Source organism: Bombyx mori, chromosome 5 (assembly GCF_030269925.1).
Source record: "Bombyx mori chromosome 5, ASM3026992v2".
Lineage (NCBI taxonomy): Eukaryota > Metazoa > Arthropoda > Insecta > Lepidoptera > Bombycidae > Bombyx > Bombyx mori.
The window spans coordinates 8,850,702-8,874,091 of NC_085111.1; the positions used below are offsets into that span (position 1 = coordinate 8,850,702).

General features: G+C 35.2%; 1 protein-coding gene across 2 annotated transcripts in view; it reads left to right on the forward strand.

Moving 5' to 3' along the window:
* Window positions 1–23,390, forward strand: part of LOC101741878 (alpha-catulin) — a 76,242-nt gene that overhangs the window by 45,832 nt on the left and 7,020 nt on the right. For both annotated transcript variants that reach the window (XM_062668656.1, XM_062668655.1), the window contains exons 3-12: window positions 9,828–9,970; window positions 10,536–10,745; window positions 13,763–13,900; window positions 20,284–20,541; window positions 21,361–21,535; window positions 21,628–21,710; window positions 21,785–22,063; window positions 22,141–22,310; window positions 22,526–22,679; window positions 22,752–22,958. In XM_062668656.1, the coding sequence (XP_062524640.1) occupies window positions 9,828–9,970; window positions 10,536–10,745; window positions 13,763–13,900; window positions 20,284–20,541; window positions 21,361–21,535; window positions 21,628–21,710; window positions 21,785–22,063; window positions 22,141–22,310; window positions 22,526–22,679; window positions 22,752–22,958 (1,817 nt within the window). The remainder of the gene's footprint in view (window positions 1–9,827; window positions 9,971–10,535; window positions 10,746–13,762; window positions 13,901–20,283; window positions 20,542–21,360; window positions 21,536–21,627; window positions 21,711–21,784; window positions 22,064–22,140; window positions 22,311–22,525; window positions 22,680–22,751; window positions 22,959–23,390) is intronic.

Consider the following 23,390-nt stretch of genomic DNA (forward strand, 5'->3'; position numbering starts at 1 on the left):
TTTATATATTTAGATTAACGAACACCAAATTGAACGGCTTCAAAACAACACAAACCCGCCTGCTCTGTATTTTACAGCCTATAAGGATGCCGCCTTCGAAGGCGAGGCGACAATTAAACCACTAGTCTAATGTAAATTTTCTAAGACATCTTAATACATATACGTTTTAGTAAAACAAATTTTCGTGAGATGTAAGTCTAAAGAAGACGCACCCCGCGTTCCCAGGAGACCGAGGATCCCACGCGTCAGTGCCTTATAAATTATTACATTGAAAGCAAAACAATTGTTTCAAGATATATTTTTCATTCTTATACCTTAAACGAGCAATTCTTGTATATATATAACTATATAATCTGAATCTCGGAAACAGCTCCAACGATTTTTATAAAATTTAGTAAACAGGGGATTTCGGGGGCGATAAATCGATCTAGCTACGATTTATTTTCAGAAAATGTTGTTTTATTCGTGTTTTCAATAATCAACTTTATGACTCTTCCTGACATCTATTGGCGAATAATAATACTATTTTTCATAATTGAGAGCGACTTACTGCTTTAAAGACACAATAACACTAAAGCTATTTCAGCAGATGACGTTGTTAAGCCACCCGAAGCCAATCAGTGTGTGGTTTAAGGCTTTGATTATACACACGTGTATATAATCAAAGGTTTAAGGTTAGACCAAGAAAATGAATTGCTTATTTATGTTATTAGTGTCTTTTTCTTTTTGTCACTTAAGTGAACACGTGAGTTAAAAAGACATTTTTAAAAAATCCTAAGCGATCTTGGAATATTTCTTCATTTTATCAATATGTAATTCGTATTTAAATATAATTTCTAAAAAATCACAATTTATCAACAAAAAAACTGGGCAAAGCTCGGTCATCGTCTAATTACTAGTTAATTTAGTATTTGTAAACGGTGAATAAATTCCGTTATATAAATAAGAGTTATTTTATCTGCATCATTATCTCGACTGTGGCGGTTTTCAATAAAATATTGAATTAAGCCTAAACTAACACAATGTTTGTTTTAGTTCGATCAGAGTTAATAAATGATTTGCCAGAACGATTCAAATTATATGCAGATGCTCAGAGACGACCTCACAGCCCACCTGGTTGTTAAGTGGTTACTGGAGTCCATAGACATCTACAACGTAAATGCGCCACCCACTCTGAGATATAAATTCTAAGGTCTCAGCATAGTTACAACGGCTGCCCCACCCTTCAAACCGAAACGCATTACTGCTTCACGGCAGAAATAGGCAGGGTGGTGGTACCCACCCGCGCGGAGTCACAAGAGGTCCTACCACCAGTAAAACATAAGTGAAATTATAATGAAGTTGAACATCGAAAAATCTTCGTTGATGATAATCATGCATCAAAAGAGTGTGTTAGTGAAAGCGTTCAGAAAACAAAAGAATTCGTAGGCTAAAGATCATTGGGCGTTTTTTACCCGCTTTTTTTAAAGTCGCGAACATAAACCAAAACACTTTTAAATCATAGTGCTTCCAATCATATTTAATATTATGTGGTTATTTTAATTCATAACAATGGGAAAATGGAAATAAAAGTAAAATGAAATTCATATTTTAAGTTGACTATTTGTCCTAATTACTAAATATGACCGCTCAGTAAGTTAAAATATCACTCCGTGGTATTTTCGTAAAGTCAACCTGACTGATATCCGATAAATTGAAAATTGAATTGATATTTGAAATTGGCCAAATCTTATTGCCATGAAAACATGCGGCCAAACGGAGTGTATATAATGGAATTATACCATCGCAGAGAGTTGGTAGAAAATAAAATATTAATACGAGGCAGAATACAGTCTCGTCACATAAGAGCAAAACGCTATTATACATATATACTAATAAATCCGGCATTGCAAGGAAGACAAAGCCTCGAAGGGTATTACTGTTCCTGTATACACGGCCGCCGCACTGTAGGGAGTTGCGCGCACATCGCCAGTGTGGTATACTTTTTATCTTGGGCTATATATCAAGAAGAATTTCACGCACCTGCGGCGTTTTTAGACGAAACTCTTGTAGATTTGGATGCGGCAGAATAAAAGTAAAGAGAAAAACATGTTTTTTTTATTCCTTTTTTCCTCTTGAATTATTGCACAAAAAAGTAAAAAAAAATATTTTTTTTTAATGTCCAGTTTCTCCTTATTCCCACGGCTCACAGATATGGGACCTATACCATTGTAAACTAGATTCAATTGCCTATCCACCAGACCTAATTTCATTTTTGTTCGCTGTAGGTAAGTGTCCCATACAAAGGTGCCCGATGTCCTTTGTTAAAAATATACAATTTAACACCAAAACTGCGTGACGATCTAAAAACCTAGAAACTTGAAACAAAAACGAATGGGCCCAAGACGTTTAAATAGACCGTTCGATTATATTTTTCAATGTTTTCACAAACTTGGCTTTACACCCTAACAATTGGAGCTTTCTGAGCTTTCGGCAGCGGCTTGGCTCTGCCCCTGGCATTGCTGAAGTCCATGGGCGACGGTAACCACTCACCATCAAGTGGGCCGTACGCTCATCTGCCGACATGGGCAATAAAAAATAAATAAAAAATAAAACTCCCAGATTGAGACCTAATTTTGTTGGTCTATTTATGTAGAGACGCATTTTTTTAGGTGAGAGTTAAGAAAAATCGTAAATATAAATAAAGGCTAGATATAAAATATTTAATACGTAGAAGCTACCAACGTAGGTACGTGGATGATTTTACCTATTTGCAGGGTATAAGGTGACCGTTTCCGAACTTAAAATGAATTTGATTTAATTTTTAGTGTTACGGTTCGCAAAATTGTATAATACAATTCTTATTGGACACGGCATTTACTGTTAAGGTCTGTAAATACATTTGACTATTTAGTAAATTTGCATTTCCTGAAGCGGCAAGGAACAGCGAAGTTGAGTTGAGCGAAACTAGGGAACGACTCTTCAACGTGATGATCCATTTTCAAGGGTATTATAAAGTTTGTGTTGTTGCAATTAGAATTTACTACGTATTCTAACAGGAATCACCCGCACTACAATCCATTAATGCATTATGTATTTTTTTTATTTGTGTTGATAAAACTAATAACCTTAATAGTATTTTAAAAATAATAATAAACAATAATATTCCGAACATATTTATTCCAAGCATATATTACAAAAATATAAGCAACATATATATTTTTTTTTGATAAATTGTGTTTTTTAGAAATTATATTTAAATACGAATTACATATTGATAAAATGATGAAATATGAATAATATTTTTCGATCTTACCGACAGAATAATAAAAAAAAATATGAACTGGTTATTTAAAGAAAAAATCAAAATTATCGATAAAGTTTTTTAATTTTTTTCATTCTTTATTAGAGCCATACATACACCTATTAGGTTAAGTCGGCTAATCGATAAAGTTGATTATTGAAAACACAAATAAAACAACATTTTCTGAAAATAAATCGTAGCTAAATCGATTTATTGCCCCCGAAATCCCCTGTATACTTAGTATTAGTTAAGTTAGTAATATAAAATAGCATACATTTGTAAAATGCAGCGTCTGTAAATTTTTGAAAACCGAACGATTGAATAATATGTATATTATGAAAGTCATGTAAAGCAGGCGTGGGTTATTAAGCCGATCTGTGATCGTAAGCCCACAACTTGAGCTCGTTTATTAATCTCATTTCAGCACGATTGCCTGTCCAATCGTTCGCGAGCGATTTAGAAAGGATTTGCAAATTCCAATCGGTTATTCAGAACGTTCCTAGATTAATGTTCAATCTCAACTCAGGTGTGGCTTTCGAAATTCAATAACTATTTATTTAAATGATAAATATTGAATTTAATGTTTAATTTTATTTTAAAAAGTCCAGTGGATAGCCTAACTCTTAAAACAATATTCTACTTCATTTAAATAATATTAGATTTAAATGGTGTTCACACAGCAATATTAAACAGTGTTATCTATTCGCTTCTAGTAACTGCTGTTTGAAACACTTCTACAACAGAGTTCAAAGTAAACCATCTTCAGGTCTTAAAACTCCGACACAATATTCACACTTGTAACGTCAGCGTGAAATCTAAAACAAAAGTTTCTTGTTGTGGAATAACGCCCGGTCCTAGCCTCCAGCAGTACTTTATGGTTCATTCCTTTATTTGTTCGGCGTGTAGCCCCGGGAATCTCGTGGATTGCTAGGGCTAGCAGTCGCTAACACGGCTTTTATTAAAATAAGTTTACCATATATCTAAATTTTAAATGAAGCGGATACGGAAACGGAAAGCCGTCAAGGAAACACGTAGGAAGTTAAAACGTTGGAACGATTCTTTTTTGACAGATATATATTTTATGTCATTTGAAAACAAATATAATAGAAGAATGGAGTTAGTTGTTCCTTATGTATTAATTTTACTTCTAGTCCTCCCTAACAAAAATGTGATACATATTCATACTTACCAATAAATTTCAGCCCATATAACATAATTTATAGAATCTACATAAATTAAGTTAACGATCAATGTCGATATAAAATTTATTGATATAATAATTTTCAAATGTAAGGGACCACAAGTACTTCTACCCGCTTATCCGAAAAAATAATATGAATGTACTTGAAACGGGAGCTCAGCTATCGTTGAGTGCACTTGGTGTGGCTTTATTACATGGCTGGATGACGTCATCGCAGCGAGATAAGATAGAAAGCAAATTGTAATCTTTGTAATCACATGCTTTCAACACAAAAATTGTCATTCCGATATTTTTAGGTCAATTGCTTGAACTAACTTTCACATGAATATTCATTTCAAATGGACAGACAACAAAAATGGAAATATTCGTGTCACTGTCAATATTACTGGCGGTAGGACCTCTTGTGAGTCCACGCGGGTAGGTACCACCACCCTGCCTATTTCTGCCGTGAAGCAGTTATGCGTTTCGGTTTGAAGGGTGGGGCAGCCGTTGTAACTATAGTTGAGACCTTACAACTTGTATCTCAAGGTGGGTGGCGCATTTACGTTGTGAATGTCTATGGGCTCCAGTAACCACTAAACACCAGGTGGGCTGTGAGATCGTCCACTCATCTAAGCAATAAAAAAAAAAAAAATTTTTTTTTTAGCTAAACCCAAAAAGTACTACAATACGAATATTACTATCACTTTTCTTCAATAGTACGTAGTTTTCGCTGAAACATATAGTACTATCACCATGAAATTTTTACTTTAAATAAATTCAAAGATCAGAGTAAATAGTAGTGAGTTTATCACTCATCCCAAACGCAGTTTGCTTAAATTCATAATAAAATTTTAATAAAACAGAAATAGTTGGCTACCCTAATGATGACACAGGTAAGCCAGCCCCGGGGGACCGGCTGTAACATGACCGCTGAACCAAAGCACGGACACGCTTGATTGTACACAATCAACCCTAACATTTAACGTATGTCATAATTTTCGCTGTTAATGAGCGAATCGGAAGTACACAATCTTTAGGTTTTCTTTTGAAGGATTTCCTTTCCTTTTTTCTTTTCATTTCTTTTTTCTTTAGGTTGAGGAGTGGTTCAAATTTACGAGTTGACGAATATGAACTATTTTCGACACTTTTTTTATTGACATTTACAAGAAATAAATGATAATAAGAAGAGGATGACAACATAGACCAAGGTTTCATACTTCAGTGGAGGACAATAAGAAAATGACAATAAAATGACAATAGATGCTTGAACAGATTTCATCTATCAATTCATCATCCAATATGGAAATACTCGTAACATAAGCTGAAACTCTGATGCCATGCGATTCCTTGAAAATTCGTTTGTTTTTACGGAGACTTTATGAAGTGAATAAAAATCGTACTCGGTAGTTCGCAATATTCCATCACCCAACTTAAGATATGAGGGCGAAGTCCCAATTCAATTATAATATAATAGATATAAACAGACAGTGGTATCTAAACCAATCCGCCCCTGTGGGGACAGATTTTAAAGAATTATTATTTCTCTATTATTAATTCTTACTGCTGAGAATTCACAATTCCCGTCCATTGGATACAAGAATCGGGGAAAACAGCCTAGAAGGCGGGTAGGTCCATTTTCGAAAAAATCCAAAATAGATCCATGTCAAGCCCTTACAGGTAAGCGCAAAATCGATCCATCTACAAAAGTTCAAAGCCAAAAGATTCCACTTGACCTTTTACTGATCCTTTAACTTGAAGCAGTCACAATCCAAAGAATAAGAAGCCTTGTATATTCGTATTAAGCGATGCGGCTATAATGGTATTCTAATAATATAGCAAGTTTCAAATTGTTAAATGAAATACATACATACCTACACAATACAAGCTCACAAATGACTTCCACGATAATAAAATAACATCGTATAGTAAAAAATTTACCTGGAAAACGTTAAATTTGCGTAAACACTAGTAGCAGGGGCAATTGTAAATTCACACAGATAGGTAAGTATCACCACATATGTAATTTCTGCGCTTTTTTTTTTCATATAACAGGTATATTTAATTAAAATATCTAATATTATTATCTATACATTGCTGCTATCTCATAGAAAGGTCATTTATGCCTTTGAGATAGAACCTTGCTGATATCTAGATTCTAGAAACTGTGTGAGCACAGTACTAGAGCATTTTGTACTGCCTCCTGGGAAGAAAACTTTTTATCATGTAGAAAATTGTCTAAATCACGAAAAAAAATGGTAGTCCGTTGGAGTACGGTCTGGCGAATACGGAGGGTGACGAATGGTTTCTAATTGCAGTTCCTGTAGAGTTAAAACGGTTTCTCGTGCTGTATGAGGTCTCACGTTATCATGGAGCAATAATGGTCAAGATCGATTCATGAGTCGGGGCTGTTTCACTACAAGTTTTGCTATCATTGTTCGGAGTTCGGTATAGTAGACATCTGCTGTTATTGCTTGACCAAATCGAAAGCTATTGTGAATAACACCATGCTGAGACCACCAAACAGTTACCTTTACCTTTTTATTGGTAAGCTTTGCAGCCATTGCATTTTTCGCTTACGGTTATCGTAAAGAATCCACTTTTCATCACATGTCACAAATCGATCCAATATTCCTTCATTTCTGTATCGATTCAACAAGGCAACACAAGTTTCAACACCTGTTTCTTTCTGCAGATCAGTCAAATCATGAGGCACCCATTTTTCTTAATTATTTTATTTTATTGATTTGACGCAAATAAGTCAATTTTGTTGGTAAGGTTAACGTTACCCATGTAACGTTAGCAATGCGGCTAATTCCTGGATAGTTTAGCTCGGATTGGCTTCCACCATCTTTTTCAATTCATTGTTATTCACATGTGTGGGCGGTCTTCCATATATGTGGTTCATTCTTCAAATCAAAATTTCCATCACGAAAGTGTTTAAACCAAAATCGCACGGTGCGTTCATTAGAAGTCCCCTCTCCAAACGTAACATTGATATTGCGAGCAATTTCTGGCGTTAGTCCCGCGTCGGAGCTCGTATTAAAAAACCACTCGAATTTTCGAAGTATCCATCTTTCTTGTCTAAGCTGAATAAAAAAAACAACTGAAAGTTGATAATGGAATGTACATTTTTTAAAAGAAGAACCTCATAGGTATCATTTGAAAAAGTTTTACTCAAAAATCTCAAACCATGAAGGTTCTATGTCAATTCGAAGTACCTATTACAATAGAACGGTAATTTCATACTTTAACCCGTATTATTTTAATACTGCATTGGTTGTATCGTAAAACGAACCACTTCGTCTACATGGCTTATTCAAATAAAGCCCCGACTTAAACTGCAAGATCCTATCTACGTGTTTATGAACTCCAAACCGAATCACTGCATTGCGACAGTGTAACCTAAATTTGGAAATTTAAAAATTACCGGCACCGCAAGCGTTTCTTTAAAACCATCCATCAAATTTGCAACAGCTGCATTTTTCAGCACCAAACCACGTTAATTACACACAAACACGGCAAATAAACGTGCAGCTAATTAGTGGATCAATTTAATTAACATTAAAATTTTTTAAATTTTAAACGATAATCAATAAAGCATGTGTGGGTTTATTCGAATTTAGTGTTCAGAATTACGATCAGAAATGTTAATAGTTTACATCTTCAATCGTTTATTGTACCGATTACGACTCGTATACGAGAACATTGAACATGGATATCCCAAAGGGAATGGCTCACCTTGAGGTATGAGGTCAAAGTCTTAATTGAGCTTTATAACGAATATTTCCCTTCAAAAGGAAACTCATGACTACTCGCGATAGAAATAAACAGAGTTGTGGTACTTACCAACAGTGCAGTAGGCTGTATAGATTTCGCTAAATATATTCCTATAGATTATTGAGATTACATATGTTTAACTTACCATATCGGTTTCGGAAAATTCAATATTTCTGGCGTTTTTACACAATTTAAAATTAGTTTATAGTTGTTTCATAGTAATCACATTTTTTTTCCGGTGAAGCTCTCTATATTTACATCGCATAATTGATGATGATGATGATGATGATGACGAAGGAATGATTAGGGAATAAGGTAACCTGTTTCTGCTGATGGGTAGTTACTGATTCATAATTGCGTACTAAATACAGTATGTAAACGCCTCGAGGATCTTGCTATAAAAGTTTCTTTTTATCCATATACTAGCGACCCGCCCTCTCTTCGCTTCGGAAACTGTAATTTATTATTGATTTCTCCACTATTTAATGGATGTCATTATACATATAAACCTTCCTCTTCAATCACTCTATCTATTAAAAAAAACCGCATCAAAATCCGTTGCGTAGTTTTAAAGATTTAAGCATACAAAGGGACAGACAGATATATAGGTAGGGACAGAGAAAGCGACTTTGTTTTATACTATGTAGTGATAATAAAAGCCACCTGAAATTTTCGTACGACCAGTACTCAAAATCGACGACTTCTTCTATGGATGGATAATAAGAAAGGCGTAACTTCTCGAGTATACTATTTTCAGATATGATGTTCTCTGTTCATCAAATTTTAATAGCGATAAAAAACCTTTAATACCACTTTGAAACCAAAATTGTTAACTATTTGAAAAAGATTTATCAATGCCTGTAATTCAAAAGCAGTTTACAATGCCGTTCGGTCACAATGTGCCGGAATGTGGAATTTAATATCGTGGGACGGATATCTTTGCTCATCTTGTTCGAAGATTTTGCAATAAATTACACAAAGCCACACAAATGGATATTATGTTTGTTGCTGTTGTATATGTTTCTCTCTCATTTCTATTTTCAATCGTTTTTTAGTAATACTTTCGCGTAACTGTGGTTAAAAAACCCGGTGCAATTAGCTTACGCTGTATTTTCTTTAAATTATCTATGAATAAAAGATACAACATCATGGACCTATTTCTAGGTGTACCTAACACGTTTATAAGGCGGCAAATTTAAGGATACAGTGTTGTCTTCAGAGACATATAAACATAATATGCTTTCTGATTAAATAGTAAATATTTAATAATAGATTAAGATTATATAGCTATCATTAGGAGTTTTTTTTTTTTTTTATTGTATTTTTTGACTTGTTTTTTCGTTTATTGTAAATATTTTTACTTATTTAAAAAAAAAAGTATTTGTGAAAAAAAAAGGCCGCTGAGTTTGTTTCGCCGGTTCTTCTCAGGACTGTGGCTTTTTTTGGAACCGGTGGTAGAGTTAACATTGTTATTTATATTTTGACATTCAACAAGTGTGTTATGCTGACATCTAAGTTGAAATAAATGATTTTGAATTTTGAATTTGAATTTTAAATATTAGATATCGAATAATTTTCTTCCAGGCCGCGCCATTGAACGAGTGTGTGCTGGGGCCGACGGAGCTGGCATGGTGTCCGCGGCAAGGGCGCTACTCGCGGCTGTCACCAGAGTCTTACTTTTGGCAGACATGGTAGTTGTTCGACAACTATTGCTTGCTAAGGATAAGGTAAATTTATTAGCTCAAACAGTACAATAACAGCAGAACAAAAAATAGCGGCAGCCATGTTGTAATGTCTAGGGGCTACGACAACTACATCGAAACAGATGAGCCATGAGTTCGTCTAGCCATTTACGTAATAATAAAAAATAAGGACGAGAATTAGAAAGTAAAATTGGGCAACACAATGAAGAAATCCAATATCTCATCCCGTTCCGAGTACAGACTGTAAATGAACCAAGTATTATCAACACAACGACAGGGTCCAAATTCTATCAGCGTCTTACCCTCACAAAACACTGACCCGCGACAGTAAGAATAAAAAATGCGCACATAATGCCGCTTAGAATTCGATGATAAAATTTGAAAGTCTATAAATTATTTTATTCACTCACACCCGACTCAAGGAACAAAGTTATGTATCGCAATATAACAGTCGAAACTCATGAAAACTGGCGACGGAATTCACGTTACGTGTATCTATTTCAGTTCGAATAAACTTCACGGCAACTTGTGAATTATGGCTCGTAAGTTAGATGTTTGTGTACGAATTCGAGGTACCCGGATCCGACAGGTGGCGCGATCGTTAGACCGGCTGGAGTCGGTCTCTAATTTCGCGGAGTTCGTGCGAGCATTCACCAAATTCGGCGGCGGTATGGTGGAACTGGCGCGGCTCACGGCCGAGCGCCGCGCCGACCTGCGGGACGAGCGACGGAGGGCCCAGGTCGCTGCTGCCAGGAATGTACTAGAACGTTCAACACTGATGCTCCTTACTTCGTCAAAGGTACATATGAGAATCATCACTTACCCAGTCACCGTCCTCGTCGAACCCGTCGCTTGCGACGAAGGGCTCGACGAGCGAATCAACCCATAGACACAGCCCACATAGAAGATCTTCTCAGTGAGTCGCGTTTCCGATCCAGTGATAGATTCTGCGAAGCACTGCTCTTGTTAGGGTCAGTGTTAGCATCACTCCGGTTTGAGCCCCGTGAGCTCACCTACTAGTTAAGGTAACGTTGAAATAACCTCTCAAGGCTATCAACTTAGGTACAAAAAACACTTAAATTTACGCTTGTTAAGGGCAACTGTGAGCCTATACCTACCGTTCAAATGCAAACTATTCTCCTTGTTCTCAATAATGACCGGACTGCATTTTCAGTGTTTGCATATTTTATGGTATTACATTGGAAGATCAGCAAATTAATGTCTATAATTGCTAAGTAATATAGTCTATAGTAGAACAAACTTATACGGTTTTAATTATAGTACGATTTACAAAAAAAACTTCAATTAGTCACGTTTTTTTTTAAATACGAAAGCAGAAGAATACAAATCCTCTTACCCAATTCAGTATCCTCCAGGATTGTGTTAAATTGAAGACCTCGACCGGGCGAGGTTTTGTTATTAACACGAATGGACCGCGATAAATTTTCAATCCTGTTGTCCACCCGAATCCCACGACCCACCTAAATTAGCTTTGGCATTTGGTCGCTGATGCTATCAATTATGTACGTGCCAAGCCAATTCGGGAAACCATAATACGTTGATTTGCTTCAATGCTCAACCATTACGGTCACAGAGTCTTAATTTATAACCAAAACTATTATAATCAGAACAATATCACTCACACTCGATCAATTTCGCAGTTCACCTCGGTTGTTGCTGAAGATTTTTTTTTGTTTTATTTTGTCAACTGCAAGCAGCACGATGCGGTTTATCTATATATTAATACGTGAAGCAAAAACTTTGTATCCCTTTTTACGAAAATTGCGCGGACGGAGGAGTATGAAACTTCTCACACTTATAGAGAATATAGAGAAGAAGTGCACAATGCTAATATTTTTTTTTAAATAATGCTTAAAAGATACATTGAATCAATAAAGAAAACATTACACACACTACATACCATGTATTTGACGCACACACGCATGCATACTATTTATTTATTGTCAAACTTTTGTTCTTGACGTCTGTGGTCAAATTGATAATAGATTAAATATTGTTTGTCTATATTAATATTTTTTATAGCCTTGGCGAAATTTGTGATTATAGAAGTATAAAATACAATCATAATAATAGTGTACAAACTTACAATTCCAATTATGTATAGTCGAATTTCGACTACTGCGTGTCCTCTAGTTTAGATAAATATTTAAATTATATTCACAAAAGATTTTCAATAAATATTTAGGTGCTTCACTAATATAAAGTCTGCACTCTCCGTGATTACGAAAAGCTGAAAAGCTTAGCTTGAAATTGCGTGAAGTTTTTTTTATTATTTATTTCAACAGGATTAAACAAATTATTTTAATGCGGCGAGCTTTTTAAATAATGTTTTGCAATAAGCGTAACGTTGTAGCAATTTCGTTAGGAAAGTTGGCGCGACGATGCAAATGTGAGTATATCTCTGTGTTCCGTAAGTGCCTGTTTTTTTTTTTATTTCTCCGTAATGATATCGTAAGGCCTTCGTGATTAAATTAAAGGTCTTTCATTGACATAATATATTAAATGGTTCATTTAAAACATTTAAATTTTCATACTTTATACATTTATACTATACAAAGTTTCGGATACTTTACGATTTTTGTGGTCGCAGATTCACGGAAGACGAATGCTTAGAACAGAAATTATAAAATGTTGACAAAATTAAAACTTATTAGTTCTAATTATTTAAACGATTTCTCAAAATTTTACAACTACTAATTTATTATCTATATATTAATACGTGAAGGAAAAACTTTGTATCCATTTTTACGAAAATTGCGCGGATGGAGGAGTATGAAATTTCCCACACTTATAGAGAATATAGAGAAGTAGTACAGAATGTTAATATTTTTTAAATTTATGCCTAAAAATACATTAAATCAATAAAGAAAACATTACACACACTACATACCATGTATTTGACGCACACACGCATGCATACTATTTATTTATTGTCAAACTTTTGTTCTTGACGTCTGTGATCAAATTGAGAATAGATTAAATATTGTTTGTCTTTATTAATTAATATTTTTCTATAGTGTAGTTTTGGCGAAATTTGTGATTATAGAAGCATAATAGTCTTTGAGAATAGAATCATAATAGTGTACAAACTTACAATTTCAGTTAAATATAGTCGAATTTCGACTACTGCGGGACCACTAGTTAGATTTAATTTGCTTAGGCATGTTTGTTGATAAATGTCACTATTAGAAAAAAGTGCGTAAACATATCAATCACATAAAAGGTCATACGAGTGTAGGTAGTGTTTATACGTCTCTGTGAGATTAACAGTCGACGTCATGAGCGCGGATGGCAGCAGCTCGTGCAATTTGTCAGCTCTTCCAGAAAAATGTTCCGCCGTCTCGCCTCCGATTTCATTCCGCAACATTTTACGAACTTTTTATATATATGAATAATGTTTTTTTCGGAATAATCATTTCTTTTTCGTTCTATAACTGTAACTAATACCAAATTTCAAATCTGGAAGAAACTCTGTTGGTTTGTCTTTAAATATTTTTAAATAGCAGAGCCATCTTCGTCCCGAAGCCTTTGTCAAAAATAATTGTTTTAAAAAACTCAAGTAGAAGTAATATCATACTGATAATTTGTATCGAATGCATCTATGACTTTCTCTGCGTTCAGAAGGCCTTATGGATTTAATCAGCTAATGTATTAAGCCGGAGCGAGGATATTAGCATCACATGCTTCGTATTTCTTGTATTTTATGATGTTAAATAATGATGATACTATAATATTATATTGTAAAGAACAATACTAGCTCATAAATACTGTCGAATTCATTTGTAAAATCAACAGACATGCATGCGACATCCGGGAAGCGCATCGGCGAGAGAAAACCGTGACACTGTTTTTTGTCAAATGCGACGGGCGATGGACCTCATACACTACGTAGTACGAGACGGCTTGCCCGGCCACGAAGAACATGGACATGAGGTTTGATATTCAATAAACTCAATTAATAATGAATTAAAAATAATCCTATACATTTAAAAATAAATGTGTGTTTTCACGTATTATATTTATCAATGAAATATTTCAAAGTCACGTAATTTAAATTTTCATAGACAATTTCGACTGACTAATGTCAAATATCTAGAAAATTTCTTCACTATTCTTATCTTTATGATGACGATGAGATGAGCTGAGCACGAGTGGAGCTAGCTGAATAGAAACACGAATTCGCATAGTGTAGACGAATTTTGGCAGTTTGAACAAACATACCTTTTCGACACGCAATGGACTGCACTCCGCGTTTAAATTTTATTTTAAAATAGTGTTTATCACCATTCCTTGAAATTCCACACGTGACATCGCGAACTTATTGGCTCGTCTAGCGCAGATAGCTTTAAAGTAGAATTAGGGGTCCTTAACTTGGATAACTTCTTCGATATGTGCCGGAAGAATATATACACCTAGACCCGAATTCTAATACTAAATACTGACTTCGAACGTAGACTAAACTAGACTCCGTGGACACTTACGGAACGATGAAAGGATCAAATATCTGTCTAATATTCGATTGTAATTATAATTTTGCCTTTGTTATGAGTTATATTGGTGAAACTAAAAGTATGATTGAGACTAAACGGGAAAGTTTGTCAAAACGTGACTAAATCAAAAATATTAACCTATAAATGATTTCACAAGTTGAAACAATGGTATAGCTTTAATCTAATGTAAATAGTAGCACCTTTCTGATGTCGTTTAGATATATGTATATAATATAATGTGTCTAAATATTATCCTAATTGGTTTATTTTAGTTCTGGATCATTCTAGAATAAACCGAACGATACAATTATTATATGACATTAGATACTATAATTAGTTTAAATAACCGTTCTAACTGCTTAAAATAATGAATTGTTATGGGTCCTTGATAAGTACGGCTAATTTCAAGGTAATCCGAGGTTTTGAAGTGGGTCAAATCCACGGTCAAAGATTCCGTATATGTACTAACATACGTATAAAGCTAATAAAAGCGTATAAAAAAAGACTGCGCGCTGAGCGAGACTGCGAATATGGTAGTATGTATTTTGATTTCTACCTAAAATTTACAGGGGTACCACGTCGTTCTCATTATCCGTTTTCCTCCGACTGAACTATGAGCTAGTCCGGCTACATTAATAAAAACATATTCCGCAATAACAAAGTAACACACCAGGTGACAAAACGGGTAATCTTGACCGTAATATCCGGGATTAACATTGGAAACGCTTCTACCGCTTAATCCGGGTCTATACAACAAATCTGGGATGATCCCTGCTCTCCCTACAACTATACAATGTTATATCTACGCTACTAAACCCTAATAACTGTTGTCATTTTACAGTGCTCAAATTATTCTCTGAAGAAATTCAACAGTTTATATAGTTTACAGCAACTGCAGTAGACGAAGTCAAAAATAATAATAATAAAAAACTCACAATGCATTATTTTTCAACTTCAACAGTAGTTACGTTAAACGCCCCTCTTTGTTTTTTCTAAAGCAGAATCCATATATATTTTAAGCCCGACCGAATAACACCCATCTGGCCATAGGTAGTGCCACAGAAAAACAAAAAGAAATTACATTTCAGTTTTGTTAAGAAGTTGGAAACTCATTTCTGTTATGGAGCTGAATGCAATTTTCAAATTCTTCGTTCGCTTATATTAGTCGAATGTTTGTGTATTGCACTTTATGAAACATCCCTGTGACATCCATCTTTGTGACAAATCTGGCCGTCCATGTAGTAATCGTACTTAAAAATCAAACAAAGCAAATATGGAAAGAATCGAACGAAATATTATTCAAAAGCAGAATCATGTCGCGGCTTTTTTTATTATGGCTTAGAACTTGCACCTTATGAAAGACATAACGTTCATTAACTAAACTCAATAGTTAACCTTATTAATGGAAATATAGATTTATATTTGAATTACACAAATTCTAATAACTTTATGGCCTTAAGTGAATCATTAAAGTAAACTCCGCCTTTCCAGCACTGAAGTCATCTTCGGCTTAATATCAGATTATTGTCGTTAGAAAAGGTAAAAGATATTAAATACATTTAAGATTGTAATAATATGTATGATAAAATATGTCAGTGTCGTAGACGTTACGGCTTAGAAGGCTGTAAAAACCTGTATCTAGAGAAATTATTGCTGACGGTTTATCTGGATGTCGTATAAACAAGTCTAACCCAAATAGTAAACACATACTGGAGTCGGAGAGTATAGTACATTACGGAAAAAAAACGTCAGTTTAATGTTGATGTTCAATAAAACTAAGACTACTTTAATTTCATTAAATAAGTATTAAAAAAATGGTTCATATTTTTAGTTGCACTTATAATCGCGGTATTAAATTTATTTTCATAATTTTTTTTATACTTAAAATTTATTTAGGAATTTTTGAATTAACTGAGTCTAAATACTCATTTCATTCTATACTGAAAATAACGGCCTGACTGTTAATCATTCTGCCAAATTACAGCGAATCCTTTCGCTCGATTCACAACCAAAGTCTTTCGATTGCGTGCAGTTAACCTTACTATGGTCTAACAATAGATAAGTGTTAAGATCGTACTAAAGCATTAATTAATTTATACGTGAAAACTACAATACGTTGATTTATTATTTTCATAAAATGGCGGTTTTGAGACAAGGAATACCAACTTCTCGAATAAAACATACAAATGGCGCGAAACGTCGGAATGGCTTCCTTGTCAAGCATCGGAAAGCTGGGTATCGTGTTACATTTACAGTTAATCGATAATGTACCTGATCCGTACACAGATGAGAATTTGTATTAATAAGTGTCGCAAAGGTATATTAAATTATATTATAAAATATTAAACTATGCACCTTCGGAAAATCGGATCGTGAGCATAAGGTCAAGATAATTTTTCAGATCAATTCAATTGCGATCGCGAAGACTTATAATGAACAAGAAAAACAAAAAAGAAATAGTTTTATCGAGCTGTTCACTCAAGAATTGATACTTTATTTTACAAATCAGTAATTTTAAAATGCGCAATACAGAGGACGAAAAGATCTACTAAAAATCTAGTTGAAAATGTTAATAAAAAAACAGATATCAGATCAGGAAATTACGATCGTGGCAACGAATTCAAATGTACGATGTAAGGAATATACTTTAAATAGAACGTCAGCTGATATCGATTCCACTTGGGTCGTTACGAAATTGGGTTTCTTTTATTATATTCGGCTTCTTAAGTAAATTTCTTTTCAATTTCCAAGAAATATTATGTCATAGCCGGATTAGTTCACAGATACAAATCACATTATCGCGATTGGCAAACTTCCCGCTCGGTAGTGCGGCGCTTTCTATAGTTATCAAGATTATATTTAAGAAAGCTACGTTAATTATTAATTAGATATATCCAGTTTATAATATAAAAATCTTCTAGAATTTACGTTTTTTAATGTGGTTTACGTTTTCATCGGTCAGTTGAAACCAAACAAATTAAAATGGCATAATCATAATCGGTAGATAACCATCACCATGGAAAAAATGTTTACTATTTATCAATAGGAAAATAAATTTCATACTTTTCAAATTTCAAGCTAGGTAGACGAAGTAGGTAGATATAGTAGGAACATTTTGGAGCAGCTTAATGTTGAGACTGTTCAAATATTAGGCCTTTAGCTATGAAATCGCCTTTACAGAGAAGGTTATACATTTTTATTAATTTTTTTATCAATCAAAATATGCGATATATGTTATGGGTGCATCTGTGCCAGCGTAGTCGTAATTTGAGCATTGCTCTTCTTGAAGAAGTGTATGGGAGCTAACAAACTCTTCACAGATATTTTGTGCCGCGTCTCGCATATTGAACTTTTTCCCTACCATGTTTAAAAAACATTAAAATTTCTTGTTGCGAGAAGTCTATCGATGCAAGGTCTGGTATACAGTACAACAATGTGATAACCGCTTACGATTATCAACAATCCCTTTGTTTCTGTGGTGTTAAGAAATGCAAGGCATACAATAAACCGTTCGTCGCGCTGACCATCGGCCAGTTCGTGCGGCACCCGCTTATCAAGTTTTTTTACCTTGCCAATTTGACGCAAATGGATCAATATTGTTTCAATGCTAACGTTGAAAGTTACTGCTAACTCAGCTGTAGATTAAGTACCGTCATTTCCACTGTAGCGTTTAATTCGTCGTTGTTGTCTTTATTTTTCGAGCGACCACGGGGCTCATTTTTTAGATCAAAATCTCCACGTCGGAAGTATTCAAACCAATAACGAGTCGTGCGTTCGTTTGTAGTATACACTCTGTACACGTTATTAATTTTGTGAAGCGTATATGCATCGTTGCTACCGCGACGAAACTCGTATTCCAAAATTATTCAAATCTTTATTGTGTCCATATTGATCAAAAATATACAAATGTAGTGAAAACAAAACACTGCAAAAGAATAAAACGCTAATCACTAAACAAAAGCCTGAATTTGAAATATAGCATTCAATAGATATTTCTTGAATAAAATTCATTTAAGTTTAGAATTTATTGCCAGCCACAGCCATACATAAATTGCGTTTCAAATGGCCAGTATGTTAAAACGGCAATTTTATAGGTTATTATATCCTACGATATCCAAAGCGACAGCTTTTTTTTGCGAAAACCCTCATCAAAATATAATGAACATTTTCCAAATCACAATTATTTGACGAAACGTTTCCAGAGAGCCAGCCAGTCATCCACAGCACGCACTCTCATTAGCGCACGATGACTTTGTAAACATTAAACCCTTTTATAGCCTAAAACCTATTTCAAATGAACTAGCGTACCATTCAACTATGCCAACGTAAAATGTCTTCCTATAATAATATAGAATCGGTAAAGAAAACAACCATGACAATTACGTCCAGACCATACAACTACTAGAATACGAAACGATCATGACGTAAACTGAATTTATGACACAATTTCTACTATTTGACTGTTTTTAAATTATAAAAAGCATATCAAATTTAATCTATTAAGAATTTTGCACATATAGTAACCATGCACACTAATAAAACCTAAGCTAAAATAGCCTGAAGTGGACATAAACCGGTGAGTAAAGAAAATAGCTAAAAGTTTTAATTTAATACGTCGAAATAATTAATACGTATTTCCTTAAACACCTTGGTTTCCCTTTCTTGTCTTTTAACGAAATATTGTTTCTTCGATGCGTAAATGTTTTTATTTCTTTTCCTGTAGTTGAAACCTTTCTCGGATAGTCATGATCAGGTATTATTTATCAAACCCAGGTAGATCAGCGCCTCTTTATCTATTTATATTGATTACACAGCACTAGAAACAATAGTAAGTTCTTAAAAGTTAAGCTTGTATACAAACTATGCGTAATTAGTACAGTAATTTTTGTTTTCTTTTTTGCACCTATTCATGGAACTTTCTTCATATTTTTCACTATTATAGAAACCTCAATTTTACTGTCCTTTTATGGATTTTTACTGGTGGTAGAGCGTCTTGTAAGCCCGCACGGGTAGGTACCACCAGCCTGCTTATTTCAGCCGTGAAGGTAAAACTCATGTCTCAAGGTAGGCGGTGACATTAAAATGGTTAATTTCTTTGGGCTTCAGTAACCACTTCACATCAGGCGTGCCGTGTGCTTATCCGTTCATCTTAGCAATAAAAAAAAATATCTAATGAAACGTACGTCACATTTAAAAGAAATCAAATAAATGATACAAATAGTCCAAGCTTCATAAACTAAACAATTAGTATTAAGCACAACAATGTATGGTTTTGCTACCAGCCACGCATAAATAATCTGGGTATAAACGTCTGATTAAAGCTTAATGCGACGCCTTTTCTTTGACTATTTTAACTAAACGATAACGTAATACAAGAGTAGATCATATTTAGGAGTATTTTTAATAAATGTTGGGTAACTAAGCATAGCTTACACCGTGTTTTGTGTCTTGCGATCATAACTGAAGCTGTTTAGCAATGCAAAGATATAAGGCGGTGTAAACATCCTTAGCGTACACAATGTTTAATGCCATAATCGATAATATCAAACTGGTGAGTGTACTTTAAGCTTGCCCTGTCTAACGTATTTAGTTCTCAACACTATTGTTAATTTAGTGCTTGTCACTTCTCAATTTATTAGGTACCTAATAGTTTTAATTTATTATTCCTTATCTGCAGCTCAAGTTTTATTCAAGTTTAAATTTTATAATGTAGCACAATATTATCCAATGTCATTCATACAATCGTAACAAAGACATTTTCCACAAATTACATTAATAATAAATTTGATATTCAGATTATGAAAACATTTTTATCTGGAAATTTAGGCAGCTCAGTGGGAGGCAGGGACTGCATTGGGTGCTCTGCGAGGACTGTCATCCCAAGTAAGGGCAGCAAGAGCCCGGGGCGGAGCGGACGCCTCACGCAGACGAGCCCTAGCTGGCACGCTGCGGGCTTTGGTTGAACGAACGCACGACTTCACAGACTCCGCTTACACCTCGCATGAACACAGACAGCAAATACTAGCTCTGGCCGAGAGAATAGCTTACGAGCTGGAGAGACTCGTTGCCGTAGCGGTTTCGCTGGTCAGTATTTTCAAAAATCTGGTAGATACGAATCAAACTATATAAACAGAGTACTTTTAAATACAATATGCTTTTAAATGCAATAGGTTGGATTGTGGTACCAGCAACCCTTGAGAACTAAGAACAAAATAATAATTAAACCAGTAATGACAAATTTCATTAATATTGCGATTTTTATTTCCACACGATGATATCTTTCATCTACAGGCAGCTATTCGCGAACTTGTTACAAGAAATAGAAAATGAACAAAAAATTTGTAAAATCAATGATGCAGTTACAACCAAATATGCCAAATACACCAGACGTCTTACAAAATACATACATATAATCTCATGGAAGTAATAAACTCCTTTTTTCGTATCACTGTTATCAGAGCGGTCGTGGTCGTCATTCGGTATCATTACTATGGGCAGATAGGTAGGCAGCGGCTTGGCTCTGCCCCTGGCATTGCTGAAGTCCATGGGCGACGGTAACCACTCACCATCAGGTGGGCCGTATGCTCGTACAAGGGCAATAGAATTTGTGCGCCTTAGAAGCAATCGCCACTTCTCCCGGTTTGTGATGAGCCTTGTACACTCATGCAAACAACCGCCAACTGACGACTTGACTTGGTCGGTCCATAGCATGTGCAACCTTCCACGCGATCTGGTGCCTTCTACTTTGCCCTGAACGACAAGGTGCTTTATGAAGTCATTTCGTCGCCGGGAGATAAGTTCAAAAAATGATAGTATGCGCCCATGCAATAATAATAATAGTTGATTTTAAATGATACAGCATTATTGGGACCGGAATTTAAAATTTTATTTTCTAAACAATAGGAGGAACAAGGTGGTATAAGTAGTAGCGCTGCACTGGAAAGTGCATGCACAGGCGCTACTGGTGCAGCATCAGAACTAGAACGAGCCCTAGTAGCCGCCGCTCGCGACCAAGCAAGAGACTTGGCCCCACTTGCAGACGAAGCTAAACGTCTCGCTTCGGACCTCGCACATATAGGTAAGTCGACGGATCGTACTGATACCCTTTATATCAACAAGCCTACTGAAATAAATCTATAAACAATTTAGAAAAACTTATTTCGAACTCAGCCAGTTCCTGTGGCGAGAGAGAATCGGAGAGGTTGCATCATATAGCCAGTCGTCTCCACGAACAATTAGACCATATTATAGAGGTAAGGTACAAAATTCCAAACAAAAACAACCAATAATACGGTTGATGTTAAAAACGTTCTTATTAAAATTTCAGGTATGTAAACTACTTAGACACATAGCAATGTCGGAAACCCTTCAAGTCAGCGCAAAATTTGCCGAAATCAATCTAAGGATATACGGTCCTCAAGTGGTGACGGCAGCGCGCACACTAGCGGCATATCCAGGCAGTGCGGCCGCGCGGGAAAACCTTGACGTCTTCGTGGACATGTGGGCCTGGCTGCTCGCTGACGCCGCACGTCTCGCCACAGAACTGCTCCACATCACAGACGATAAACCCGATAAACAACAGTACAGCAGTTTACCAAGACCCGGTGTGAGTTGAGATCCGAACATATTTACAGAAGTAAACTACAGGCATCATATAATTTATAACTACTTAATATTTTCCAGAAACACGGTACGACGAGTAAACCTTTAAAAGCCGTCAAATTGGACTCGGACGAGCAAGCAAAAATAGCGAAATCGGGTCTAGAAATGAAAATGATGTCTTCAGAAATGGACGCTGAGACTGAGAGATGGCAGGGCGCCGCCGCCGACGAAAACAACGACATCGTAAAAAGGTATTTAGTTTTATTTAGTGTATTGATTCTTGTTTAATTGTAATAATATATAAAGGATTAGTGAGTCGCAGACATTAATAATGCTTTTAATGTTTATGTTCCTGTATTACCTATCATTTTACAATGACCGCTGTTTCAAAATCGGTTTGGAGCTAACGCTCCCCCAACAATTTGTAAAAAGACATTCAATGATTGTTTTGCGTAATCTATTCCAGGGCAAAAAATATGTCTTCCATGGCTTTTGCTATGTATCAATTTACTAAAGGCGAGGGTCGTTTAAATACAACGCAAGACCTATTCACACAAGCAGAGTATTTTGCTGAAGAAGCGAATAGGCTCTATAAGATTGTAAGACAATTTTCATACCAGGTACGATAATAAAATTTATTAAATTGCGATGAAGGAGTTTTACCACCAAATTACTAACGTTTTATTTTTAAGGTTCCTGCCGGTTCAACAAAAAAAGAACTTCTGGAACATCTGGACAAAGTACCGACCTACGTTCAACAATTACAATTTACGGTAAAGGAGCCCACGGTGGGACGCGCTGCTACATTCAGCAAAGTCGATAACGTCATCCAAGAGACCAAGCACCTCATGAACGTGATAAGTAAAGTTGTCACCACTTGCTTCGAGTGCGCGAACAAGGTAATTATTTCAACGTATTTAAATCGATATAATTTTTTTCAATTATAAGATTTTTGAGCCACACTGCGCACATTTTTCTAGTTATTTAAGTAGGAAATATAATAATGTTAGTGCATTGGAACATAATGTTCCTTAGGTACCTTTGCCGTGGGAGGCCCGTGTGGGAGTGGTTAAAAGGCACCAGAGTGTTGCACCTGTTAAGTACTTTAAAGATTATATTTCATTCGTGGTTGTTAGAATTTCGAAAGAAAGGTGGAACAGTGTGATTACAGTTGAAAAGATTTATTCTTGGTTTAGATTATACGTCTTAAAAACAAATAGAAATTTAAAGTGACCCGCGATATTCAATATCGGATACATCAAGAATAAATCTTATAGTAACATAGAATAGAGTTTGACATAGCAATAGAATAAAAAAAATACAATTTACAA